Source organism: Meriones unguiculatus, chromosome 3, assembly GCF_030254825.1.
Source record: "Meriones unguiculatus strain TT.TT164.6M chromosome 3, Bangor_MerUng_6.1, whole genome shotgun sequence".
Classification (NCBI taxonomy): Eukaryota; Metazoa; Chordata; class Mammalia; order Rodentia; family Muridae; genus Meriones; species Meriones unguiculatus.
The window spans coordinates 30,913,572-30,937,075 of record NC_083351.1 but is presented as its reverse complement, the minus strand read 5'-3'; the positions used below and the strand labels follow the sequence as shown (position 1 = coordinate 30,937,075).

The following is a 23,504-nucleotide window of genomic DNA, read 5'->3' as shown; positions in this document are numbered from 1 at the left end:
AAACCAGTCTCTGTAGGCTGCAGCTTCCTCACCCACCTTAGAGGTACTGCACAGATCTCAGGCAGGAGCAGTGCAGTGAGCCAAAATATAGACCGGTATCACAGAAACTCAGATGACAAACAACTCTGCCACTGACTAGCTTGTGTCCCAGGGTAAAAACACTTAATTTCTGTGACCTTCAGACCCCTCCTTTGCCTAGAAATAAAGTGCTTTTCTTCCCTCAGCACATACAATAAGTACTTAGTGAACAGTGGCATCCTGAAGCAGTCTAGACTGTGAGCAGGGTCTCCCCACCTCCCCAGCATGTAGACCCTAGCAACTGGGAGGTGGAGATAGGAGGACAAGGAATGCAAAGTCATTTCTGGCTACATAGTGACTCCAGGACAGCCTGGGCTATGTAAGACCTATCTCAAAAAACAAAACTAAAACAAAAGAAAGCCTGAGCAGGTTTACAGATTTAGAGGAGGGACAGAGGGGGCCTAGACAACTCTGGAAATGACAGGACACCGGGAGGAAGCCCTCTAATCTCAGAAAAGTGTGAGCGAGGACCTGCCCAAGTGTGGCTTTCTTTTGCGCACTGTGGTCCAGGTGGGTCCCTGCACATGAAGCCACTTGTTTCCCTGGCTGAATTACCCTGCGGCACACCGTGGCCATGTCTCTGTGCTCAATGTTCAGAACAAAGGCAGCCATGTGAGGCGAGGGTTGAGTCACACAGGAATGGGGGTTCCCCGAGTTGGAGGGGAGGCGGTTCTGACTGCACTGGCTCCCGCTGGCTCCTTATCTTCCAGAGGCGCAAGTGTGCTTACAACAAAGGCATCGGCCCTATTGTGACACTTTGGGCAACCCGAAGAGCCAAACCGAGCCAGCCAGGGCTTCAGGTTGCTGACCTGACTTGCTCCTTGACTAACTGCGCAGTCCTGAGTGCCTGGTCCTCCAGACAGACTGACCAGGACATAGTAATAATCAAGTGACAGTTCTGGTGACTACATAGACAGTGCCAACTGTCCCCAGTTTGCATCAGACTAGGTCTTGCATGGTACTGACCTGATATGTCATGTTACACACTGTGCTGGCATAGGGCAGGGCCCGTCTCTGTGCTGGCTTGCCTTGGTGCTACAGCTGAATGTAGCTTTGGACCTTCTGGAGTCAGACAGGCTCACAGTCCAGTGAGCACTTGAGCCCTCACCAATGCCCACCACACAGGGGGTGGCAATGGTTGTGACTGAGTTCTCTGTCCACCTCCATAGATACTATCCTGTCCCCATCACACACCTGAGAGTTGACAGCCTGTCCCATTGGGATGCGGGAACATTCCAGAGCAAACTGTTTGACACAGAAGTAACAGCCCTGAAGAGAGGGTGAGATGAGGTGAGGACGGTGTGGGAGGAGGGTGGAGCGCCTCCCACTCGGTGCTCCCACTTCTCACCTGGAACGTCAGCTCCATGAGGATGATGCCCCCAGGCAGTGCTCGCTGCAGGTGGTAGGTGGTGACTGCAGTGCTAGCACTCTGAAGAGAGGAAAAGGAGACGTGTGCTGGGGGTTCCTGGCTTTAGCATTAATGGTCTAGATCAGCCAAGTCAGTCTGAGTCAGGGTCCCTGCCTTTGGGTATGGATGGGAACGTAACTCAGATCATTGCTGACTTTACCATTATGTGACAGTGAGTTACCTTAGGGCTCCCCTCATTCTTGGCTTTAGGGCAGGAAAAGGAGCCTCGACCCTCTGTTCCAAGGATAGCCATAGCCCGGAGTCGGCTGGTGCTGCAGAGAAGGAAGAGACAAGAGGGTGAATGAAGCAGGCCAGGGGCTGAAGGGTTCTGGCACCAGGCCGTGTCACATGGAATTGTTTTACAGGCAAGAGTCAGGCTTGAGAAGGACAGGTTTGGTCATGGTTCCCCAGTAAGCATGGATGGGGCTGGGGTCCAGGTCTAGGCTGCAGGGCAGCTGTTGCTGTCTGGTAAGTAAGCTGTGTTCAGGGGTGCATGTAAGGATGGCAAAAGACTGGGCATCTTTCTCTGTTACCTTGGAGAGAGGAGGTCTGCAGAGGGCAGGGAGATAAGGCATGTCTGAAATTTTATTAGGAGGTGCTATGCCCTGTTAGGACAGTTCTCTAAGAGGGAAAAGCAGTTTTCTTTAAATTAGGGAGTGATAGCACCACTGTTCTTTTACTATGTTTACTTGTCTATATGTGTGAGTATGTGACATGCCTGCATGGGCTTGTGAAGGGCAGAAGAAGGCATCAGATCCCCAAGAGCTGGAGTTAAGCGGTGGCTGTAGGTCATCTGATGTGGTCCTGGGAAGTGAGCCTGGGTCCTGTGGAAGGTAGCAAGCCCTCTTAACCATTGAGCTACCTCTCCAGCCCTTTCTAGTTCTTAATTCAGAGCCAAGAAGAATGAGAAGCAGGGACTCTGAAAGCCTAAAAGGGCTGGTGGGTCCCATTTGTTCCATGAAAGCTGATACACCAGGCTCATGCTGGTGAGTGGTAACTGGAGTGCCAACACTTAAAGATGGGGGCACAGGGGCACATGCTGGGGCCTCACCAGCCTTGCACCAGTGTGTGGGGTCCTTCGGGTTCTTAACATTAGTGATGTCAGGCTGGGATCAGTGAGCTCAATACAGCACTCAGAGCTATCCATCTACCCCTGCAGTGGGTACCTACTCACTGGTCATGGAAGTGGCTCTCTGACAGAAGTGTTTCAGTTAGCCCTCAAGGGAAGTGCTGTTAGACCCAGAGATCACCAAACTGTGATCTATGAATGCCCAACTTTAAATTATGCTCTAGAAACTGTTTTTTTAAATCACTGTCATTCCTCCTCACTGGCCATCCGAGAGCAAGATGGATCAGCAGCAGCTGTACTCAAGTCACTCATGTAAGTTCCATCAGTGTTCTCACTCTTGCTCCAGCTGCTCAAAGTGCCATGGTCTCATCTGGAAATGGGAGCTGAATGTGTGTGCTCAGTGTTTCTGTCAGCACTCAAGCTCATTAAATTGGACTAAGCACCCTTGAATGGATTATCAAGGTCTACACAGTAAAAAGAGATCACATTAGTCTTTGCACGCGTGCGCGCGCACACACACACACACACACACACACACAAGTTCTGAACCTGGCCTGGGACAAGAAAGGTTGTTAGAGAGTTGCCATGCTTAGGGTTGATGGCAGGTAGTGACAGAGGACTGGCTTCTTTCCAGGACTTAGGCTGCCGGTACTACAGTGGAGTATAACTAAGAACAGGCCACGGTCGTGGGTACAACTAGGACCAGTACAGGGTGCCTGGGGGAAAGCCGACCAAGGTGAAAAGGTCAACAGGAAGACCAGGACAGGAATCAAGACCCAGATCTAAAAGCTTAGGAGCATGTGAGCCTGCACGCATGGATGTGCGCAGGCACGTGAACAAATGAGGTGTGGGTGGGCACACGCTTGGTGAGAACGCACCGTCTGTGCATGCGCTTGGGAGGCCTGCAAACCGCATGAGGTTCTTAGGACACGCAGGCGGCCTACACGAAGGTGTTTAAGATCTTCACGTGTGTGCCAGTGTGGTGAGCTGAGCTGAACATGTACAATGCCTGAGCAGTCAAAGCAGAGCCACACGAAGAAAGGAAGGCCGATGGAGAAGTGGGTAGGGAAGGAGGAGCGGATTCACCTCCGGGCAGGTGAGGGGGGCCGAAGCGGGACCAGCACAAAGCCGATGCTCTGTAGGTACTGCACATACTGCTGCAGGAAGGCCAAGCTCAGCTCCTTCAGCCACGGCTCCTCCCGGGCTCCTGGGGGAGACACATCCAAGGGTTCGCAGCTTGTGGGAGCCTCTCGACCTCCAGAGCCCGACTCGGGGCGATGTCGTCTCTGCAGGGGTGGAAGTTAAGGCTCTTTATCTAATGACTTCCCTGGAGGGGTGAAGCGCAGGCTACTCTGGGAAAGCTTGAGCCTCACCGGCCCCTCGGGGGCTGCAGACGTCTCTGGGGGACCGTGTAGCCAGGCAGCTGGGTCGAAGAGCAGAGCTGTCGCACAGTAATGCACCAGGCGGGACGACTGCTTCAGGGTCTCCAACTCCCCGGCCTGGGGACACAGGACAGTAAGCATGGGAACAGGGGCCAGGAAGGGCCAGGGGCCTTTGAGGGGGATGCAGAGGGGCTACTCACACTGATGGGCATGCTGGCTGGCGCGGAACGCTGCTGCCAGGTTACAAAGAGGTTCTCCATCTTCATCTGGCGCTCCAGCTCTGGGGGGTGGGGGGTGTCGGTAGCAGCCTTCACAGCTGACCTCCTCTCTGGCCCAGTCCTCACGGGAATTGTCCCTCCCCACTGCCTGGCCCACGAGCCTCACCTTTTCGCTCTGTCATCTTGATCTCTAAGAACTGCTGCCCGTGGTAGGTGACCGGATCTGGAGTTCTGGGCACAGGACCAACTGTGGAGCTGGGGCGAGCAGCTGTGATGTCCCTCAGGGCTTCATCAAAGGGAAATGTGTCCAAGGAAAGGGGACCTCCACCACGGGTGGACCCACTCAGCCGGCCCTGTTCGCGGCTCAGTGGAGGGCTTGCGTTCCGGATGAGGGTCTCCACGTCCATGGTTGGCAGCAGGAATGGGTTTGGCTCCTGAGAGGGATGGAGGATCACATCACGCTCAAGTCCTTTGACCTTGAACCCCTAATCCCACATCGGGCTTTCTTTCCTAGCACTTCTGTCCCAGCCTGTCTCCCTTTCCCAGTTTCTTTCAGCTGACCACCCGGCAGCCAGAACTGTTGGTGTGAGCTGGGCAGCAGGTACCTTTCCGTCGCGCACAGGAAAGTCCAGCTGGCCGCAGTGGTGGAAGAGCCCGAGCTTCTGGCTAAGCAGGCAGAAGATGAGATGGGCCCGTGCGTTCTGCCACTGTACAAGGCGGGCCAGGGCTCGGCCCAGTGCTGCACCCAGGTCTGGGGCCCAGTTATAAGTCAGCAGCTGAAGCTAGAGAGCAGCAGTCAGGGTCAGTGAGGCCACGGAACCCCTTCCCCCATCCCAGCCCTTGACCCCATGCTCACCTTCTTGTCTATGACCTCTAGCAGCAGGAGCCTTTGTCGGGGAGCTCCTCGTCCCGGGCTTCCGTCTCCTCCTGACTCAAAGCGCTGCACAGCTTTGGCAGCTACAGGTAGGGGAGGGAGACAATGGGGGTGCTGTGGCCAGAGCCCCATATCCCACCCTCCCCCTGCAGGGTCAGAGCTGCTGGGCAGTCGCTGGAGCCCACCATCTCCTCACCCTGCTGTGTTGGTCTCCTCCACTGTGCGAAGTTCCTTCCCAGAAGAAGAAGGTGCCGCTCAGCTGCTGGGCGGGGTGCTGGGCCCAGCTGCCCAGTGGAACAAGGGCTGAAGACATCTGGCTCAGAACCTCTGTTGGGAGGAAGGAGTGGGTAAGAAGGAAACAATTTCTGGCCTCATTTTCTGGCCTAGCCTGTACCTCCTGAGCCTTGTGCCCAACTCTCCTGGCCCCGTCCTTACTGGTTTGGCTTACTATAGTTACCAGTTTTTAAGGCTCCGGGGGAGCCATTTCAACCCTACCAGACCTCAAACTCACAAATGCCGCTCAAAGACACGGACACTGGTATCTCCAGCCATTGAGGTGACTAGAGTGGTGAACTCTGAGAGGATGGAAGGAAGGAGGAACCGGGATACCATGTGGGTGGAGCTTCTGGACACTGAGGCACAACCTGGAAGGCAGACAAGTCACTGCAGGGCTGCAGGACGGAAAGCAGGCCAACGCGTGAGGGATGGGCGAGGGACCAGGGCCTCACCGATCTGAACCATAAATCCCATCCAGCGCCGAACCACACGAGCGAACACAGGGTGCAGAGTGCCCACCTCTCCCTCCTCCAGCTGTGCTGTCCTTCGTCTAAAAACGGAACAGGAGTTAGGATGCCACGCCCCCAGGACACACACAGTTGTCAAGCACCCACCAGGGTCTACACACCCGGGCCTGCCCTAACACACCATGCCACACACATACCTTTGTCTCTGGGCTCCAGAATCTGGGCCTGGTGCCCGCTCAGATCCACCTGGGGTCCGAACATTCTCAGTTTTATGACGTCTCCGACCCCGAGTATCTTCTGGCCGATCCAGGACAATATCATCAGTTGTTTTGGGGGAACCCAAATCTCCACCTTCCGTTTTACTCTAGCAACAGTGCAGGGAATGAGGAAGGGCTATTAGGAAGAGGAAAGGAGGGACAGGAGCACTGTGGAGCAGACATGAGCTTTGAGAGTGAGGCCTGGTTCGGGCCATGATAGCTCAGCCCTGGAGGCTAACTACCTAGCCCTGGGCAGGTTTCTTAACTTTTCTGACTCTCATCTTCCTCATGGGTAAAGCGCTAGTGTTTAGAGGGCTCTCACTTAGAAACATGCAAGTGAAGGCAGCTGGTAATCTGGGACTCTATACCAGCAGTTCCCCAACTGTGGTTTCTACCCCTTTGTGGCGGTCAAATAACCCTTTCAAAGGGGTCACCTAAGACCAATTTAAAAACACAGACATTTCCATTATAATTCGTAACAGGCAAAACTACAGTTATAAAAGTAGAAACAAGAATAATTTTATGGCTGGGGTCACTCCTATCCGGAGGACAGAGCATTTCTATCTCAAAAGACATGTGACAAGGGCTGTAGGGGAAGAGGGTTAAAGCAGCTAGAAGGCCGTCAGGTAAATAGAAGCCAGCTTCACCACTTCCTTCCTACCAGCATATCCCAGAAGCTTCGGCGGCCGGCTTTGCTAGGTGGAGTCACAGGCTCTCCCGAGACTTGGGTAGAGGGAAAGGTGCTGGCTCTGCAGGCAGGGCTCTTAGTTTCCAACGACCCACTCTTAAGACTTCCTGTGGACACTGAGGATTGAGGATCCCATCACTGATCCCCTTTACCGAAAAGCTCACCCCAAGCCTGGCCCAAGTGTCTCAACACCAACTCTGATGGTGAGTGTATGAACTGACTGTGCACAGCTGCACACACCTGTGAGATGAGCTCCTGAGGTTACCTCCCTCCTCAGGTGTGTATGTTGGGGGTGGGAGCTGAATGCTTCTGCTTCTGCCACAGCCTCACCTTGATGTGCAAGACAAGGTGATGGGCATCTGCTTCTGTCTCTGAGTGTCATGTCTGCAGCCTTGCCCAGCACGATGCTGCCTTGACTTCTGACTTTGCCTGGACCCAGCATAGGAGTTGGGTTCTTGACCTGCATACCTGGAGGTGCGTCTTCTGTACACAGTGAAGCGGGCAGCAGCCGCAGCTCCATGATGGCGTCAGCCAGGGCCTGGCGAGCTGCAGCCCGGAGCTTCTCCTCCAGCTGAACAATGCTAATGTTCCCCTTTTCCCACACGTCCAGTCGAAGCCGTGGGGACCCACCCTGAGCTGGAGGGAAAAATGGAGGTCACCTGCAGTTGCGTTCCATCTTATCACCATCTTTGCCATCACAGCATTGCTGGACCACTTCGCCCCAGCAGGTTGTCTCACCTGAAGAGCTGGCCGACATGTTTGGACAGCGAATGACCTGAGTCAGTTGTTCAAATTCTTCCTCTCGTATTGGGTCTGGGGGCCCCGGAGAAGAGGGAGAACACAATGCCAGGGGGATGGGGGATCCTCCTTCTTCCACAAAGGCTAGAGTGATGCAGGCAACCCCTGGGTAGAAATCCGTAGGAAGGCTCAGACCCAGCACTTGCACACAGCCCCTCCTGGAACCCTCCTCAGCAGCAAGGCTCTCTGGCCTGCAGGTGAAAAAGCCTTTCTTGTACCTGGTATAGTGCCATAGGCCTAAGCCCCACAATTTACCTTTGCCGCCAGTGCCCTGTCCACCAGGCTTGTTATACAAGTAGATGTCCAAGTCAGGGAGGCCGCTCTGTGGTGGGAGTGGATGCTACGGAGAGAACAGCCATAAGCGCTAAGATGAGAGGTCCACAGTGAGGACAGGGTACAGGTTTGCACGGGAGCTCAGAAAGACACAGGCCCATGGGCAATGCCCCCGACGGAGGCATCTGGAGACAAGTTACAGTCTGGGTGTGCAGGGGGCAGGGTACACGTGTGTGGGCAGGTGAGGGCAATCTCACTTGGAAGTGGTTCCGGCTGTTGCTGTCTGTGTACTTGGGAGAGTGGAGGAAGGTGAGTAAGTTCTGCCGGAGGTACCAGGCCAGGGCCAGAAGCCAGGGTCTGCAGGATGGGGGCAGGGCGAGATGCAGCACCTCTGAGGGCAGACTCCCAGGAGGCTGGATGAACTGCAGTTAGAGAGACAGAGCTGAAGGCACGGATTCCAGACTAGATTTCCTCAGCACCTGTGGCTGAGCCTGGAAAGGATGCTGGTGTCAGAGAGGTAGCTGACCTCTACATCAGCCGGGGTCAGCTTGCAATTCCGAACCAGCATGACTGTGATGACGTCCAGCGTGGCCTCATCCAGGCGCCGACGCAGAACCCTCACTAATTCGTCTGTAATTTCAGGACCTTAACAGAGCCATATTAGAAAGGCGGGGGATACTGTTAGAGGACTCAGCCATCTTCAGTCCAGGCCTTAAGGGCCTAACCACAACAATGGGCCATGCAGGCCACCTAAACGAAGCCAGCAAAGAGTCCCAGTTTTGTCAGGCTACTCAACATGATTTTGGACATACGGATTTTACCAAAAATTCTGAAAATCCTTATCCAAAAAATGGGAAATTTCATATCACCAATCTTGGAATTGTGTTACAACTACTGAAGAGTGCTATGTGTTCCAGTTATCTTTGACTGTCAGCTTGACACAGCCTGGGGTCATCTCAAATGAGGGGGTGCCCAGGTCAGCCTGCTTTGTGGGAGGGTGCCCTGATTTTACTACATTAAGATATCAGTTAGTCTATCAAGTAGTAATTGGTATAGGAGGCCCAGGACACTGTGGGCTGTACATTCGCTGGCAGGTGGTCACGGCCTGCTGAAGAACACTAGTTAAGCATGAGTCTGTAAGTGGGCTGGCACCAGCGTGCCTCTGTGGTGTCTGCTTTAAGTTACTGCTGAGCTCCTGCCCCGACTTCCATTTGATGATGTAACCTGTCAAGTGACATAAACTCTTGCCTAAGTTGCTTTTGGTTACTGTTTTATCACAGCAACAGAATGAAACTAGGACAGAGTGAGCTGCTTTAGCCTGAGATCGGGTACACATTACCTGGATGCCTCAGGTTCAGTGTAGCCCCAGCTGATCCCACCAACTTCACCCAGTCCAGCTCTGGGCTCAGGTCAGTGGACCCAGCAGCTCCGCTGGGACTTTCTGGCTCCGCTGCCCACACAACACCTCAATCGAACTGTCGTGTCTCAGCCGGCTCCTGCTCAAGCCAAGCTGAGAGCACAGCAAGCTCTGGAGGACAAAGCCCAGGGCAGACTGGACGCTTACCTGCCTGCCCTACGCCATGTACCAGCAGCTGGATATGTCTGTCCACTTGGCCCACAGGGCGAACGGCGTCTGAACTGCGGCTGGAAGCCATGTCAAGGGGAGAGCGAGGACCCTACGGGGACAGCAATGGTCAGGCTCCAGCTCTAGGGAGCATGAGGGTGTGTGGGAGCAATGGGTGGTGGAGTGGTGATACATGCCACGGCATCCTCAGGGTAGATGGGTTCTTGGCTTCGAGACAGAGCTAGAGATGGGGGCAGCGTGTCCCCTTCCCACGGTCGGTCACTGCAGGATGTCTCCAGAAGCCTAAAAAAAAAAGACAGGCAAGGTCTTTGGACACGCCTCCTCCCACGCCATCCCCGACTCAAGCTTTACCCATTTCCTCAGGGTCCACATACCGAAGGTAGTACACGGCCTTTGTTGCTCGCTCTTGGTAAACGAACATGTTTTTCCGGTTCACCACAGAGAAGGCATTGAGCACAGAACGCAGGGCCTGGATGGCTGCAGAAGTAACAGGGGGTGAGAAGACTGGCTTCCCCAGATCTCTCACTCCCACCTGCCCTCTCAGGACGATCACATACCCCGAGAGACCCCCATGCTGGGTCCCATCTTGAGGCGCGAATGCACTCGGATCACAGTTCCCCACACAACGTCACAGGAGAAATGGCCTGGGACAAACTGCATTGTGGCTGCTAGGTATCCTCGGGGACCGCAGCTCTCATCAGCAGCGTAATCTGCAGAGGGGCAGCCGTGACAAACAGGATATCCAGGCCTCTGCTCCTTACCCCAGACTCCTTACTCCTCATTCCTCACCCCTGCCTGACTACCTATCTCCTAAGGAAAGATGAATGTATTGGCTAGTAAGGATGAGCTTGGCACAGGCACATTCTGAGGAGGCCAGTTATGTTATGGACGCTTTGGGGACTATCTTAAGGAGACTCTGAAGGAGTTAAGGAGAGACGTCGAGAAAGGCAATCCTAAAGACGATGCCAGGGGGTTCTGGCCTATCATAACATATGCCAGTGGCCCTGTAAGCTACTGTCTTCACCAAAGCTGTAGCAGTAGCTCATTAAAAGAAAGTGGCTCTGGATGCCTGTGCACACTGGCTGCAGAGGAGCAGCTCTCCTGTGTATTGAAGGAAAGGTATCCCGAAGGCTGGTGCAATAGTAGTTAAGGCTCACGCCCTATTTGATCCTTGTCATGCTACCAGTGAATGAAGAAGCTGAAGGAGCAGTCAGCAACATACAGGCTACCTAAGAGACACTACCTACTTTCTGGTTCCGAGCGCAGTTCCTAAGGGCTTCAGACAGAACATATGGAGACTAAACCAAGGCAGAGCTGTGCCTAGGCTCTGACCAGCCATACATGCCAGGCTGCTTCGAGTCCTGATGTGGCAGTGCTTGGTTGTCCTGGCTCATTCTCAATGTGCAGACACTGCCTTCAAAACCACAGCAGGCTGCTGATTTATGGGCTCTCTACTCTCATACACGGAAACATCCCAGGATGTGTTGAGAGAAATACTCCTCTAACAATGCTAAAAAGGTTTGACACTATTAAAAACAAGGAGTCTCTGGCTTTACTTTTAAACCAGAAGGGAGAACCGCAGATGATATGATTGGACTTTTCTTCCAGCACCAGCATGAGCGGTCATGGGTGCAAGAGAAGGGAGCCCAAGTGCTGAGACTTCAATTACCACCCTCATTGGATTAGTATGAGTCCTTTGCATGACCGGAAACCCCAGGGATCCTAAAGGGGCCCAGTGTCTGCCTGTCTAGAAGGACAAACAGAAGACCAACTTTGCTATAGCGTCTCCGACTCCTCCCCTCTGTTTCCTCCTTGTGGAATTGGCTGCCAATTTCTCACTCCCTCACCCCCCCACCCCCACTACTGGGGTGAGATAGTTGTTTTGGGTATCAAGGCAAAGCCAGAAAAAGGCAAGCTATGAGAAAGCCACATCACAATCACAGCCTGGAGCTAGGCCTCCCCTTCCTCACTAGCTTTCCCCCTACCAAATAGAAGCATGCTCAGTTCTGGACCCCATTTTGAAGGTCTTTCCTCGCCTCTATTTCCTTATCCATTTTCTCTGCTGACCTGCTTGAAACAGTAGTTGCTCTCTGCTCCAACTATCTATGTTCACTCTGCCTTTTCATTTGGCTCCTATTGCATCTCCACTGAAACTGCTTTCTTTAAAGTCAAGGATGAGCCAGCAGTAGCCAAATGCAGGGATCCTTAGCTTTCTATTCTCGCTTCTCACATGAGGAACGGCTAAGAGGCTCCCTGCTTTGTGAGGGAGGCTCCTGGCTAGGATCGTACCATCACTGGGCAGGGGTATCCGCTGACGGGAATGGAAAGGAGTCTCACTACGCCACAGATCTTCTTCACTCTCGGCCACCAGAAGGGAGTTACACACGTGACTGTCATGAAGGTCCTGAAGGAGCAGTCGCTAGGAGAAGGAGCAAGATGTCAGAAAACCAAAATACTTTCTGATAAGTGGGTGATGGTCAGGGGTGATAAAAGACCACTGAGGCCCAAGGTCAAATAGAACACCAGGAGCCCAGCCTGGACTTCCTATAATACACTGTATCAAAAACAAAAGTATATGGATGTGCTGAGGACTATGAGGCAGCCAAGGACAGTCTGCTTTGATACTACATCAGACTTGCATGCTACAACCTGGAGAACAGCCTATGTTGGTAGTATGAGAACGTTACTTCTAGGTACTGTGACGTGAAAGTGAAGGAACAGGTTTCTTGCCAAGAGAAACACAGAGCTCATAGTTTCAGACACTGTTCAATCTGCATGGAGAAAAAAGGTGACACAGGTGGGTGACACAGGAGGTTTGGACTATAGAGGGGAAGTTGACATGAACAAAGGACCATGGAGGGATAGGTAGCCTAGGGAGTCAGAAATACAATTCTGAATTCCTAAAAGAAAAACAAAAACAAAAACAAAACAAGAACCACTCAAAACAAAACAAACCCTACTACCACCAAGGAAGGATGCCAGCAACCAGATCATTAGTAATGAGAACAGCATCCTGGTTAACAGAGCTCAGGGCAAACCCAGCAAGTCTTAGTCCCTCGCAGAATCTGGTCACCATCCTTCAGTACTCAACCAAAAACGGCTTTATTCAAGAAGTCTTCCCAGATACTCCAGGGCCAAAGCTATCATGTGCTCTGCTTTTCCACTACAGAATTCTGCATAGCTGACACTGAACTCCTCCTTGTATGTCAGCTGTTCAATGTCTGTCTGGCCTCTTCTACACAAGTGAGAGTCAGGGTCCCTGTGTCTGCGTCTCACTGACATCCCAGGAAACCCCTCAAGAATCACTGGTAGGAAATGAGAACCTTCCAGTTTGTAGGGCATTGGGGGAGTAACAGCTCTCCAGAACTGGGATGTCAAAGATCTCTGTCATTGGTTACATCTGATACAAACCACCAGATTCTAAGGGATCAGGTCTAGAAACTCCTTTCTCTTCCTCTCTGTCTTGGCACCTGATCCCCACGCTCTGACCCTGGTTGGCTTACCTGGTTGACCTCTCTGCAGATCTCCCCAACTCGTCTCACCAGGAGTTGTTGCAGGTGGCGACACTCAGCGCCTGGCCCGCCATCCTCCCGAAGCAGGTTCCTGGGCAGGAAGGATGGATATGTGGATGTGACAGAGAACTGCAGTAGAAGGCAGTTTTAGGTGTCCTAAGTTGGAGGAAAGGTCATGGAGCTGGGGGAAAGGGCACAGGAGGAAACTATATAAAGGAGGTAAAGATGTATGAAGGCAATGAACCTCATGGGGAAAGGGAAAACATTTCTAGCGGTTTTGGAGGCCTAGGTTCCATGCTTGCCTCTCCAACTCCCTCATGGCTCTACGCTGAGGCTCCCATCATCCAGCACGGCCCTTTGTTTATTCTCAACCCTTGGTCAAAGTGATGGCCTTTTCTTGTGCCACCTCTGAGAACAGGGTATTTAAGCAGATGCCTAGCCGTGAGTTCTGGCTCTATCGTTCACTGTGACCTTGAGCAAGCAATTCATTCTCTGCACTGAGTTTTTTCACCCCCACTTTAAGGGCAATACTAGGTAGAGCTGGTATGTAGATCAGACAAACTGATCCCTGTACACGCTGGACGGTGCCTAATGTTACATGCACTTGTTCAATATCAGCCACCACGCTTACTTTTAAAATATCAACCTCTAAAGCTTTATCAACTTGATGCTCTTAAGGCCCAGGTAGAAGTCAAAATCCCCATCAGCTTTTCAGCCACACTAAGGGAGTCAGGAGTGCTGGGCATGGTGGTGCACACCTTTACTCCTAGCATTTAGGAGGCGGAGGCAGGTGGAGCTCTATGGGTTTGAAGCCAGGCCTACATAATGAGTTCCAGGCCAGCCCTGTCTCAAAAACAAAAACAAAAACCAAGAGTGATATGCTTTTCCTAGAAGAGATCAAGAGGAGTCTTGGACTTTAGAAGATTCCTACCAAAGCTCTTAAGCCCCTGTCTCTCCCCCCTTTCCTCCCTACCCCCGCCCTCCTTTTGAGACAGGGTTTCACTGGAGCCCTGGTAAACCTGGAACACACAACATAGACCAAGCTGACCTCAAACTTACAGAGATCTTCCTACCTCTGCCTTCCCAGTGCTGGAGTTAAAGGTGTGTGTCACCATGGCAGCCAGGCCTTAGGTACTTTCAGTAACCCTGGAGAGAGGGGCTGTGAGGATAGGCAGGAGAAGCTGATAGCATCGGGGTGCAGGCCATGGCTTCTACATACCGTGCGTGTGCATACACTTCCACACGGTCCTGCAGTATCCTGACGATGAGCCAGAAATCAGGCAGGGAGGGCCCGGGAAGGCCTGAGACTGAAGGTGTTGGGGGTGCTGGTCCAGGTGGAGTCCGCAGTGTGAAGGCGGCTTTATCACCAAGGGTCTCACTGGGGCCCTCACTGTCGGAGCCACTGCTGCCACCATCATAACCTGTGTCAAATGTGCTGATGTTCAACCCCATCCTTAGCTGAGCCTGAGTCACTTGACTCTCCGGCCCATCAGGCTTGATAGTCTGATCCTCTTACCTAGCTAGACCTTTCCCTATGCAGCCCTAACCCCAGCTGCCATCAACTTGGGGTCTTCCACCCCCATCCTGAGCTTACCGAGGTGGTCTGAGTCCACACTGCCTTGACTAGACATGAGGCTTAGTCCCCGGCTAGGCCCAGACTGACTTCCTGTAAAGAGAAGGGAATGCTTAGTGTGTCTCTGGATCCTGCCAGTAGAAGTGGAATCTGGGAGAGAAAGCTATGGCCCCCAGACCATGCTGCCCATCTTCTCCTACCTCTATGTGACAAGCTGGGCAGGTTGATGAGGGGAGTGCCTTCAGAGTCCTCTAGGGAGCCAGGGACTTGGGGGCTGGCTGTCAGGACCTGAGGAACAGAAGTCAAAACTGAGGTTACCGCATGACAGCCGCCACACCTCTTGGTCCCGAGGTCAGACTTACCTCCCCTTCAGCATCTTCAGCCCTGTCTTCACGGCTGTGCCAAGTCCAGGCTGCTGAAGGTGGCTCCCCTTGGAGTCCTCCTGGTTGTTGGCCAGTTGCCACAAAGAAGAAGCCACTGGCAGGGTCCTCAAGGAGAACATGGCCAGGGAGGTGGAGGCGTCGGAACTCCTAGGGAGGAGCCAAGGTCTCAGGTTAGCAGGATTTCTCACTTGACACTTTGACTCCCCATAGAAGCAGATGGCAGTATCACCACTGCTGAGGTGAGAAAAGGTTGAGTGACCTGCCAGAGTTCAGCAGGCCCAACAACAAGGTGGGAAGTTGGATTACTGTCCACAGAGTCAGGCTATCAGGCAAACGGGGGAGGGCAGGTGATAGGGCAAGGACACAGGGGAGGGAAAATTCTATGGATTCCAATTGAGAGAGGGCCTTTCTCTCTGGGATTCAAGGAAGGATGGACTCCCATGCAGTGCTCTGAGGACAGCTTACCTCCTTGAACTGTGTGAGGGAGCGTTCTGGCCCAAACACAAAACTCAGAGGAGGAGTCTGGCGGAGGCAGGTAGAGCGTCCTGAAGAGCTATGAATATGGGCAGCTGCTTGGTGCAGGGCAGGGCTCTGGGGGATACCCCCTCTCCGGAGTGCCCCCACCATCTCATCTTCCAACAGCCAGCGGATCTGCAGCCAGAGGACCAGGGGAACCCTTGTTTACTGGGGCATCACCTCAACCCAGACCTCAAGACACTAGAAGACAGTCAGACAGTCGTCAGCCTTGGACTAAGACTGTGAGAGGCCTGCTTCAAACAGCTCGTGCACCTGACTGAATGGGTGTCAGTTACAGTGCTGGGGGTGTGGTGGCTACTGATTACACTACAGGAGGGAAGGCTCACCTCATTCATAGTGCTCTCAATAGCCAGTCTGTGGGGTATGGCCAAACTGGACAGTCCTGGGTGCCTAAGTGGAAGAAAGGTTTATAAACCAGTTTCACAAGAATGAAACTGAGGGGGAATGAGAGACTGAGGGAGGTAAGGATGTACCTCTCTTCTTCTGGGGGTGGTAGTGGAGGCCCTAGGCCATCATCTGACCTTAAAGATGATGGCTGCCCTGGGGACCGTGGGAATGAGGCACTGCTCTCGGATGCTGACCTAAACAGTGTGACAGCAAAAGTCAAAGATCAGGAGCTATTACCTTCTGAGGGTCTCCCAAGGTCTCCTTGTTCCCCAAAGCCCCAGAACCTGCCACGCTTGCTGCCATACCGGTGGTGCTGAGGGTCTGAGGCTGGGGGTAGGTCCACTTCCAGGGGCAAGGTCAACACAAAGACATCAAGAGTAACACTGAGATCTTTCCGGGGGACTCGGCCTCCAACTGGGGGTCCCTCTAGACTAGAAAGCACTTGGCCTATGAGAGAGGTAAAATTAGGAATTCCTGGAAAAGGGAGTTTCTAAGTCCTAAGTGATAACAAGACCTTCTCCTAGATTCTCCCAAACAAGCCGTTCAGGGTCCTTTGGCCTTCCTTTTGGCTCCCCCAAACTCACCCAGGCAGGTGGGCAGGCTGCACACAGGCACTGAGCTGTGCTGCCCGCGCAGCCGCACGGAGCACGTAAGGTGTAAGAAGAGAGGTGGCAGGTCATGCATGAGGCTCTCAGGCCCAGTGGGTGAGTCGCCCCCTAAGATACTGAAGGAGTCCTCATCAGGGTTCACAGTGTCTGCATCTGACAGTGAGGCGGAGTCTAGTGCAGCAGGCCCTAGGTCTGGTTCTCGGCTCTCACGGTATTCTACCTCCAGCTCTGGATCACTCTCTGTGACCACACAGCAGGCAGATGTATCCCCTAGAGACACAAGTCACATGGTCAACAGGAGAAGACAGCAGTAGGGACCACAGAATCCTGCCTTCAAACAGCCATCCCGATTTTACCCACTTGCTCACACACCTTCCTCTCCTGCAAGCTCGGCCTCTGAAAACTCCAGGTCACTGATTTTTCTGTCTATGGTGTCTCGGGGTCCCTCATCCTAGGGGAGGGGAGTGAGGCAAGTAATCAGGGTGGAACAACTAGGTATCGGGGAACCAAGATTCAAAAGGTTTCAGACAGGCTAGGAGGTTCGTCTGGGACTCTGGGTTGGGGTAGAAGGAAGCGGAGAAGGAAAGTTTCTTACCTCTCGCCTACCGGATGGAGGGCAGTAGAAGAAGTAGTGGGGATTGGAGGGCACTGTGCGGAAGTGGAGGCGACTGATCTCCAGGAACTTCTCCTGTTGTGGGTTTAGAAGCAGGCTCTGATGTCAGCTGTCAGCTACTTCTTAAAGGATACCACCTCCTTTACTCGATCAGGACATGTGACCATCCTCAACCCAGGGGGGAATCTGCGGGCGGCATCAGCAGGCTCCACCTGTTTCTGCTCTCCTCTAAGTTCCCACCTGGATGAGGCTGTGAAGAGCATCATGTGCCTCCCCTCTGAGCTGGCAGACATCCGTCAGAGAAATCTCCGGACCAGGATCTGGATTCCCAGGGATACGGGTGCTCTGAAACTCAGGCTCACTCAGGTCCTCCGTGTCTATGCTGGGGTCAGAAGGAGCACACTGGTGTTAGGCGCCACCAAGTGCTGGAGCAGCACGCACCGCCTTTTATCTGCAGGTGCTGGGACAATGGCTTGGGATGTTGAGGGCAATCACCCTTCTTTCCTTCTGGGCTCTGGCCTCTACATTTCTTGGAGTATGGTGGCCCCCTTTTCTGACTTGCATCACTGGGTGGAGGGTGGTATCATTCAGCATAAAAGGAGAAGAACAAGAGGAGAAGCAAAGCTTGTTGGAGAAAAGTGTGTTCACTTGGAGCGGGGCATGGAAAGTGGGGGGACCTGGGGCTCCAAAGCAGTCGCTGGGGTGGAGTCCTCGGCACCCTCACCATTTTAGCTGCTGTTTCCTCAACAGCAACATGCTGTATGTAGAAGACAACAGAGCATCTGCATTTCCTGCCTTTGTCCTTCCCTCTGGCCTCCCTTCAGCAAGGACCTGTGGAGGCCCACTGTGGGGACTCAGTAATGAACACACTGTTTTGTGCTGGACTGATAACACTCGCAGTAGTTGGGGAAATTATGATTACTATGGAGGACATCAGAAAAATTTCTGCTTCCATTTCTGGGAATGGGCTAGCCCTAACTCAGCTAATCGGAACCAACTAAATTAGGAGAGGTGGGGTATGGCCGGGAGGAAGACTGCTGTCACAGGCAAATGGGACAGAGCAGATGCCCTGGGAATGAAGCCAGTGACAAGGCACTACTGCTTCTCAGGGTGGAAGGTTGTGCTTGTCGGGACTTGTCCATGTGTCTCCTACAACCCTGTTCAACAACTCTCAAGAACAGTAGTCCTACCTGGACTCAGACACTAGGATAGCTCGTTCCCGGGGCTCTGGTCCTTCTTCGATGCTACTGCTGAAGGGCCCTGGACTGAGAGGACCAGGGCTTGGCGGTGCATGAGGCAAACCCACAGTATGGCCACACAGTGCAAGCAGAAAAGGGGTGATGTCTACTTCCTGCAGGAGCTCCTCACAGGCATCCACGGCTGTCAGCAGATCCTGGCAGGTCACGCTCTGTGATTGCTGCAAGCTTCGGAAGAGCCCTAATGGAAGTGGAATGGGCCATGCGGGCTAGCTCTGTAACTGTCTGTCCAGTCCCCAACCCTATAACCCCTGTAGTTCCATCCTCAGGGCCACATTCCTTCCTTGCATGGTATTTCTGCTCACCGCGGACATAGCACCGCTGTGCATGCTCCTGCAGCAAGGCGCAATGCATGGCTGCCTCTTTGTATCTGGGCTCCATCCAGGCTGAGGATGAGGAGGGGTGGTCTAGGTACTGAGTCCTGGGAATGTGAGGAAAACAGGGCTTGGTGGACTCCCCTAAATGATACCTTGGCCTCATTAGCCATTCATACTCCAGAGGGCTGTCCAGACTCTGAGCAAATGCATTCATGATTAGAGATGTCCGATGATTTGCTGGGGGACACAGCTAGGAAGCTGAGTTCCTGACTGACCAACAGCCTATCTGTTCACACCTGAGTGGTATGAACGCTGGCTGGGAGAAGCCAAGAGCCCAGATGGGGCACACTCACCGGAATATGAGATCTCGTGGTGCCTGAGGAGGCTGCAAGCCAACCATCTGCTCCCTCAGTGCTTCCAGGGAACAGCTGTACACGTAGACAGGACACCGAGTCCGGGGCCCGTCTGCACCCTCTGTCTGGGGAGCCTGGCGCCCACTGTTAGCTGTTATGTCTCGGCAGGAGGGCGGGCTTGGCTCTCCTGGATCCTGGGTAGTGTCTGTGAGGAAAGGTGCTCATGTCTTCACATTCTCTAGGTTTCCCAACCCCACCCTGTGCTTAAACGACTGCAGGCAGCATTGGCCTTACCACTAGGAAGGGTCACACTGAGGGTGGGCACTTGGGACTTCGTAGCCTTAGTTCCAGTTCCTCCCAGGTCTTTTACGCTGGGAGCTCCACTCCAGTCCCCAGACTTAGGTTTAGTTTCCTCTTGAAAGGAACCCTCCAGGCCATAAGCAGCCAGATGTTGGACATCTGAAGAAGAAAAGAGGGACACCTCTCAGGGCTCTCCGGTGGGCTGGGGAGAGAGCTGCAGGGTTTGTATTAGAGGGGTTAGTGAGGAAGGTCAGCTATTGGTACCTGAAAAGGTAGCTGGGAGGAAAGTCAGAAACACGTGCTGGGGGCTCAGAAGCCTTGCATAGCAGTGCCACTGAGGGGGCTGGGCAGAAATGGAAGGCCTGAGAGTTCCAGGAATACCTACACTCTGTAAGAGACAAACAGAAAATAAGAGCACTCTATAAGGTACCATCCCAGGTCCCCTTCCTTTCTTTTACCCTGACCCCATTCCTCTTTGGCTAAGTATGACAGGGCAAGAGCAAAGGGACATGCTAGACTCTGCCAAGGGCGATGGGAACCTGGGCATAGGTGTGTGCTGATGGAAGGAGGCAAGCACGGTAAGCGCTCAGAGAAAAGCAGTAGTGCTGACCAGGCTGGGAAGGGTGCAGTCTCCAGGGGTCTGGGTGCTGTTGCCTGCTTGATCCTTTGGGATGGCGTGGGCCCCCACTGGAGGACCTTCTGAACCTATAATGGGGTAGAGATGGCGGAATAGGACAGGACCAGCATAGAGGCAGGGCTCTGCAGTGAAAGGGTGGGGAAGGAGGCTAGACCTCAAAGATGGAAACCACCGTGGGGCAGGGCAGGGCAGGGCAGGGCTGAAGTGTGGTATCAGGAGCAGAGGGGACCCCGCTCACCTGCATCACGGCAGCTCCGCCGCAGGACCTCATGCAGGAAGGCGGCCTGGTCAGCGGGGGTCAGTGGGATCTCCCGGTCACTGAGCTCCTGCCCCAGGCAGCTGTGCAGCAGGCACAGCACCATGTCGTTGGTGGGACAGGGCCCCTCGGCGAGAGGCACACCCTCTGGCTCTGCCCGACACACACTGTGCTCAGCAGCAAGCCTCCTGCTGCCCAGTGGCCCCGGCTCCACCCTGACCAGCACAGCCCTTCCTTCAGCCTCAGCCTCCACCTGCCTTATCACTCCCTCACTGTGCTGGCTGACCTGCTTTCTATCTTTTTGGATGCTGGCCTCGGTCTGCTGGCCCCTTAGGTGAAGGTGAGTAGCTTCCAAGTTCTCCTACCTCTAGAGAGCAGGAGGAAAAACATCTGCAGCTGCTGGCACTGTGGCAACAACCCTAGCAGGTCAAAACGGAAAGGGATCTCGTGGACACAGGCGTCTCCTCCTTGGTCCAGTCCTAGGAGGAGGAAAGAATAGGGCATAGTGAGACTCAGATTACCTACTTGTGGCTGCTTTCTCCCATCTTACCACACTGCCGTACCCTCTCCACTGACCATCTGAAACCCGTGGCTCTGGGGGCAGAGGACCCCACTCCTTGCTCTGGCACAGCTGTATCAGGTATTCAAAGGTCAGCAGGGAGCCTATGCAGGCCGCATCCCGTGGGTGGAGCTAAGGGAGAAATGCCAGATGACAGGAGTCATTCTACCCTAGGTCCCACCTCCTGTCTCAAGGATGTCAAAGCAAGGGCTAAACCTGGTAGGAAGCGGGGGACAGTTCTGGGGTCACTCACAGCTTGAGGGATCTCAGAGTAGGTCAGATCCTGCAGGTGTTTCCAGCTCTCAGGGCCAGGCCCCACTCGTCCATACTGAGGCTCCACCCACACCTCGGTGACCAGATTGAGCTCTGATTCCCCCTCTAGGGCCTCCACCTCCACATCATTGTCATCATCTGTTGAGAAGCTGGAAGAGGAAGGGTTGTAAGCCTGGAAGATGTGCAGGGACAGCTGTGGCAGGGAGGATGAGAAGGCAGGCACTGCGGATAGTCACCCGGCCTCTGCAGACCAGCATCTACTTCAACATGGATCACCCAAACATTAGGGCATGTCAGCCAGACATTATGGCGACCCCGGGGAGGGGAGCGTGCCGAGGTGGCTCACCTGTCTTTAGTGGAGGCAGAGTGTGGGGGGAAGAGGATGTACTGGATGACGCACGTGTGCTTCTCTTCAGCTGCAGCCTGCCCCAGCGCTTCATTCTGTGGACAAACAGGAGATCCTGGGCAAAAGCCGGCCAGTGAAGAGGTCGGGACTGCTTCTCACTCTGGCCTCTTGATCGGGTGAGACAGTTTCTAGCAGTCACCAGCCAACTGAGAGGCAAGTGTCCCCAGGTTCTGATGGTCCCTGGGGAAAGTTTCAGGAGGGATGGCACACACCTGAATCGGAAGCTCCAAAACCATGTTGATGATTCCTTCCCCACTACAGGCAAAGTGGAACCCTTCAGAGAGCCGGACCCTGAAGCCCCGAAAGACAGGAGGACCAGAAAGAGGTGGAAAGAGAAATTTAGTTCAGTGTACCAACTGCCCACCTCCCAGAAGCCATCATGCAACGTAGGCCAGTGGAGCAAGCTCAAATTAGCAGTTCCCTGGAGTGTGTCAGGTCTAAATAGGACCTGAGGCCAAAATTAGCAGAGCTGGGGGAAAGACAGAGTGCGAGGGTAAGAGCATGACCTCTGTATTGACAATGGTGCTTGGAGATGGGAGGTGTCTGGTTTAGGCCCCTGTCCAAACCCAGAGCCTACGCTTGTCCTCCCCCTGCCCCAGCTGCCCTGTAGGCTTGAAGACGTACTCAGTGAGCACAGAGAGGAGCTGGGCGATGGCGCTGAGTGGCAGCGTTGGGGCCAGGCCTGATGGGACACTCCACAGCCAGCGCTGATGGTACAGGTAGCGTGACAGTGATGCGAGGCTAGAGGAGGCCGAGCGGCCTGACACCAGGGGCAGTGGTCCTGGTGGCTCCAGTGTCAGCAAGAACGGTGCCCTGTAGTCCAGGGGCAGCTTCTCATACCTGGGAAATGGGGCAGCTCCCCAGTTGATTTCTGCTCGCAGCCTCCCCTCATGCAATGAGGCCTCCTCCCCATCCTCTATACCAACCTGATCAGGAGCTTGTCCAGTGGCTTATGAAGAACCACAAGGCAGGGCCGGTCAGACAAGGCCTGCTGTGGCCCCAGCGTGGGGGGTGACTTGGAGGGAGAACTGCCCCCACCAATGCCCCCTAACCCTTTTCGTTTCACCTTGGGTGTCGGCTCCTTACTTTGCACCCGGTGAGGGAAACGAAGGCGCAAGATCTCTTCCTGTAGGCCTGACACAATCTGTGGGGGGAAATGTAGTCATGCTCCCTTACTCTCAGCTTGTCCCGGTCTGGGAGAAGGGATCACAGCTGAGGAGAGAATGTTCCCTTTTATGTTCCTCTAGGAGTGCCTCCCCTTACTGAGCCAGGAGGGCTGAGGAAACAGTTCATCTCCACCCCACAACAACCCAGTCGGTCGGAGCAGTCAGGGCCTGGGTTACCTTATGCCGGGCCTGGGCTGGTGTACCAATTGGAAACCCCAGGCGAAGAACCATGCACGGGGTCTTGGAAATGATGCGGACCATGTAGAAGGAGGATGGGGGCTGGTCCGGGGCACTGGGGAGAAACGGAACCAAGTGAGCAGTCCTGGGCTGAGAATAAGTGGGCTTCAGCAGTAGGGATGAGGACTGGGGATGGGAAGAGAGGCATGAGGTGTGGGGAAGGGTGAGGAACACTTTGCCCACCTGGAGAGCAGCTTGACATAGGAATAGCCCTCAACCAGCACGAAGCTGCTCCAGTCTCGAAGCAGCGAGGTCAGTGAGGAGTGTGAGATCCTGCATTGGATAGCGCTGTAGCGCCCATTGCTGCCCGGGGTGTGCAAGTGCTTAGGCAGCGGTCTGGGGACAGGGTGGGAGAGTGACATCAGACTTAGCCCCTATCGCTTCTAGACCCTGAGGTCATGGGAGCTGACACAGCTCGGCCACAGCTGGTACTCTGCCTATTAGCCCTGCTCCCCAGCCTGTCCCTCCATCACAGCCATGGGCCTGAGGGTACCCACGTGTCATGCTCCAGGATTAGCACCAGGCGATGCATGTGCAGCCATCTCTGCCAGGAATTAGCGTCCATGGACAGCACTGGCTTCCAGTAGGCGGCAAACTGGGCATGGGAGGAATCGGAACCACTATGCTGAAGGGAAAGCACCTGGGGACAAGAAAAGCCAGCCTTCTATAAACATTTGTGGAAAAGTAGCAAGTAGCTGTGGCAGACTCAGTTCAGGGGGTCAGCATTGGGTTGTGGTTAAAAGACAGCCCCGGACAAA

At 54.0% G+C, this 23,504-nt stretch overlaps 1 protein-coding gene across 2 annotated transcripts in view; it reads right to left on the bottom strand.

Moving 5' to 3' along the window:
* The window catches only part of Szt2 (SZT2 subunit of KICSTOR complex), a 44,556-nt gene that overhangs the window by 4,558 nt on the left and 16,494 nt on the right, over positions 1 to 23,504 (bottom strand). For both annotated transcript variants that reach the window (XM_021644540.2, XM_060379717.1), the window contains 54 exons: positions 23,244 to 23,386; positions 22,930 to 23,082; positions 22,687 to 22,801; positions 22,270 to 22,487; positions 21,968 to 22,183; positions 21,556 to 21,634; positions 21,284 to 21,378; positions 20,918 to 21,086; positions 20,682 to 20,796; positions 20,471 to 20,584; positions 20,088 to 20,258; positions 19,823 to 19,917; positions 19,477 to 19,600; positions 19,207 to 19,371; positions 18,913 to 19,117; positions 18,548 to 18,663; positions 18,177 to 18,423; positions 17,227 to 17,368; positions 16,969 to 17,061; positions 16,746 to 16,824; positions 16,350 to 16,643; positions 16,071 to 16,212; positions 15,852 to 15,959; positions 15,705 to 15,768; positions 15,307 to 15,492; positions 14,821 to 14,988; positions 14,659 to 14,746; positions 14,480 to 14,551; positions 14,105 to 14,306; positions 12,877 to 12,976; positions 11,663 to 11,792; positions 9,931 to 10,083; positions 9,748 to 9,850; positions 9,550 to 9,655; positions 9,353 to 9,464; positions 8,315 to 8,433; positions 8,046 to 8,210; positions 7,771 to 7,855; positions 7,456 to 7,620; positions 7,186 to 7,353; positions 6,691 to 6,833; positions 5,970 to 6,136; positions 5,758 to 5,855; positions 5,541 to 5,673; positions 5,226 to 5,356; positions 5,012 to 5,112; positions 4,761 to 4,937; positions 4,322 to 4,589; positions 4,138 to 4,217; positions 3,929 to 4,054; positions 3,642 to 3,841; positions 1,668 to 1,758; positions 1,427 to 1,507; positions 1,273 to 1,347 (listed from right to left, as the gene is read on the bottom strand). In XM_021644540.2, the coding sequence (XP_021500215.1) occupies positions 1,273 to 1,347; positions 1,427 to 1,507; positions 1,668 to 1,758; positions 3,642 to 3,841; positions 3,929 to 4,054; positions 4,138 to 4,217; positions 4,322 to 4,589; positions 4,761 to 4,937; positions 5,012 to 5,112; positions 5,226 to 5,356; positions 5,541 to 5,673; positions 5,758 to 5,855; positions 5,970 to 6,136; positions 6,691 to 6,833; positions 7,186 to 7,353; positions 7,456 to 7,620; positions 7,771 to 7,855; positions 8,046 to 8,210; positions 8,315 to 8,433; positions 9,353 to 9,464; positions 9,550 to 9,655; positions 9,748 to 9,850; positions 9,931 to 10,083; positions 11,663 to 11,792; positions 12,877 to 12,976; positions 14,105 to 14,306; positions 14,480 to 14,551; positions 14,659 to 14,746; positions 14,821 to 14,988; positions 15,307 to 15,492; positions 15,705 to 15,768; positions 15,852 to 15,959; positions 16,071 to 16,212; positions 16,350 to 16,643; positions 16,746 to 16,824; positions 16,969 to 17,061; positions 17,227 to 17,368; positions 18,177 to 18,423; positions 18,548 to 18,663; positions 18,913 to 19,117; positions 19,207 to 19,371; positions 19,477 to 19,600; positions 19,823 to 19,917; positions 20,088 to 20,258; positions 20,471 to 20,584; positions 20,682 to 20,796; positions 20,918 to 21,086; positions 21,284 to 21,378; positions 21,556 to 21,634; positions 21,968 to 22,183; positions 22,270 to 22,487; positions 22,687 to 22,801; positions 22,930 to 23,082; positions 23,244 to 23,386 (7,455 nt within the window). The remainder of the gene's footprint in view (positions 1 to 1,272; positions 1,348 to 1,426; positions 1,508 to 1,667; positions 1,759 to 3,641; positions 3,842 to 3,928; positions 4,055 to 4,137; positions 4,218 to 4,321; positions 4,590 to 4,760; positions 4,938 to 5,011; positions 5,113 to 5,225; positions 5,357 to 5,540; positions 5,674 to 5,757; positions 5,856 to 5,969; positions 6,137 to 6,690; positions 6,834 to 7,185; positions 7,354 to 7,455; positions 7,621 to 7,770; positions 7,856 to 8,045; positions 8,211 to 8,314; positions 8,434 to 9,352; positions 9,465 to 9,549; positions 9,656 to 9,747; positions 9,851 to 9,930; positions 10,084 to 11,662; positions 11,793 to 12,876; positions 12,977 to 14,104; positions 14,307 to 14,479; positions 14,552 to 14,658; positions 14,747 to 14,820; positions 14,989 to 15,306; positions 15,493 to 15,704; positions 15,769 to 15,851; positions 15,960 to 16,070; positions 16,213 to 16,349; positions 16,644 to 16,745; positions 16,825 to 16,968; positions 17,062 to 17,226; positions 17,369 to 18,176; positions 18,424 to 18,547; positions 18,664 to 18,912; positions 19,118 to 19,206; positions 19,372 to 19,476; positions 19,601 to 19,822; positions 19,918 to 20,087; positions 20,259 to 20,470; positions 20,585 to 20,681; positions 20,797 to 20,917; positions 21,087 to 21,283; positions 21,379 to 21,555; positions 21,635 to 21,967; positions 22,184 to 22,269; positions 22,488 to 22,686; positions 22,802 to 22,929; positions 23,083 to 23,243; positions 23,387 to 23,504) is intronic.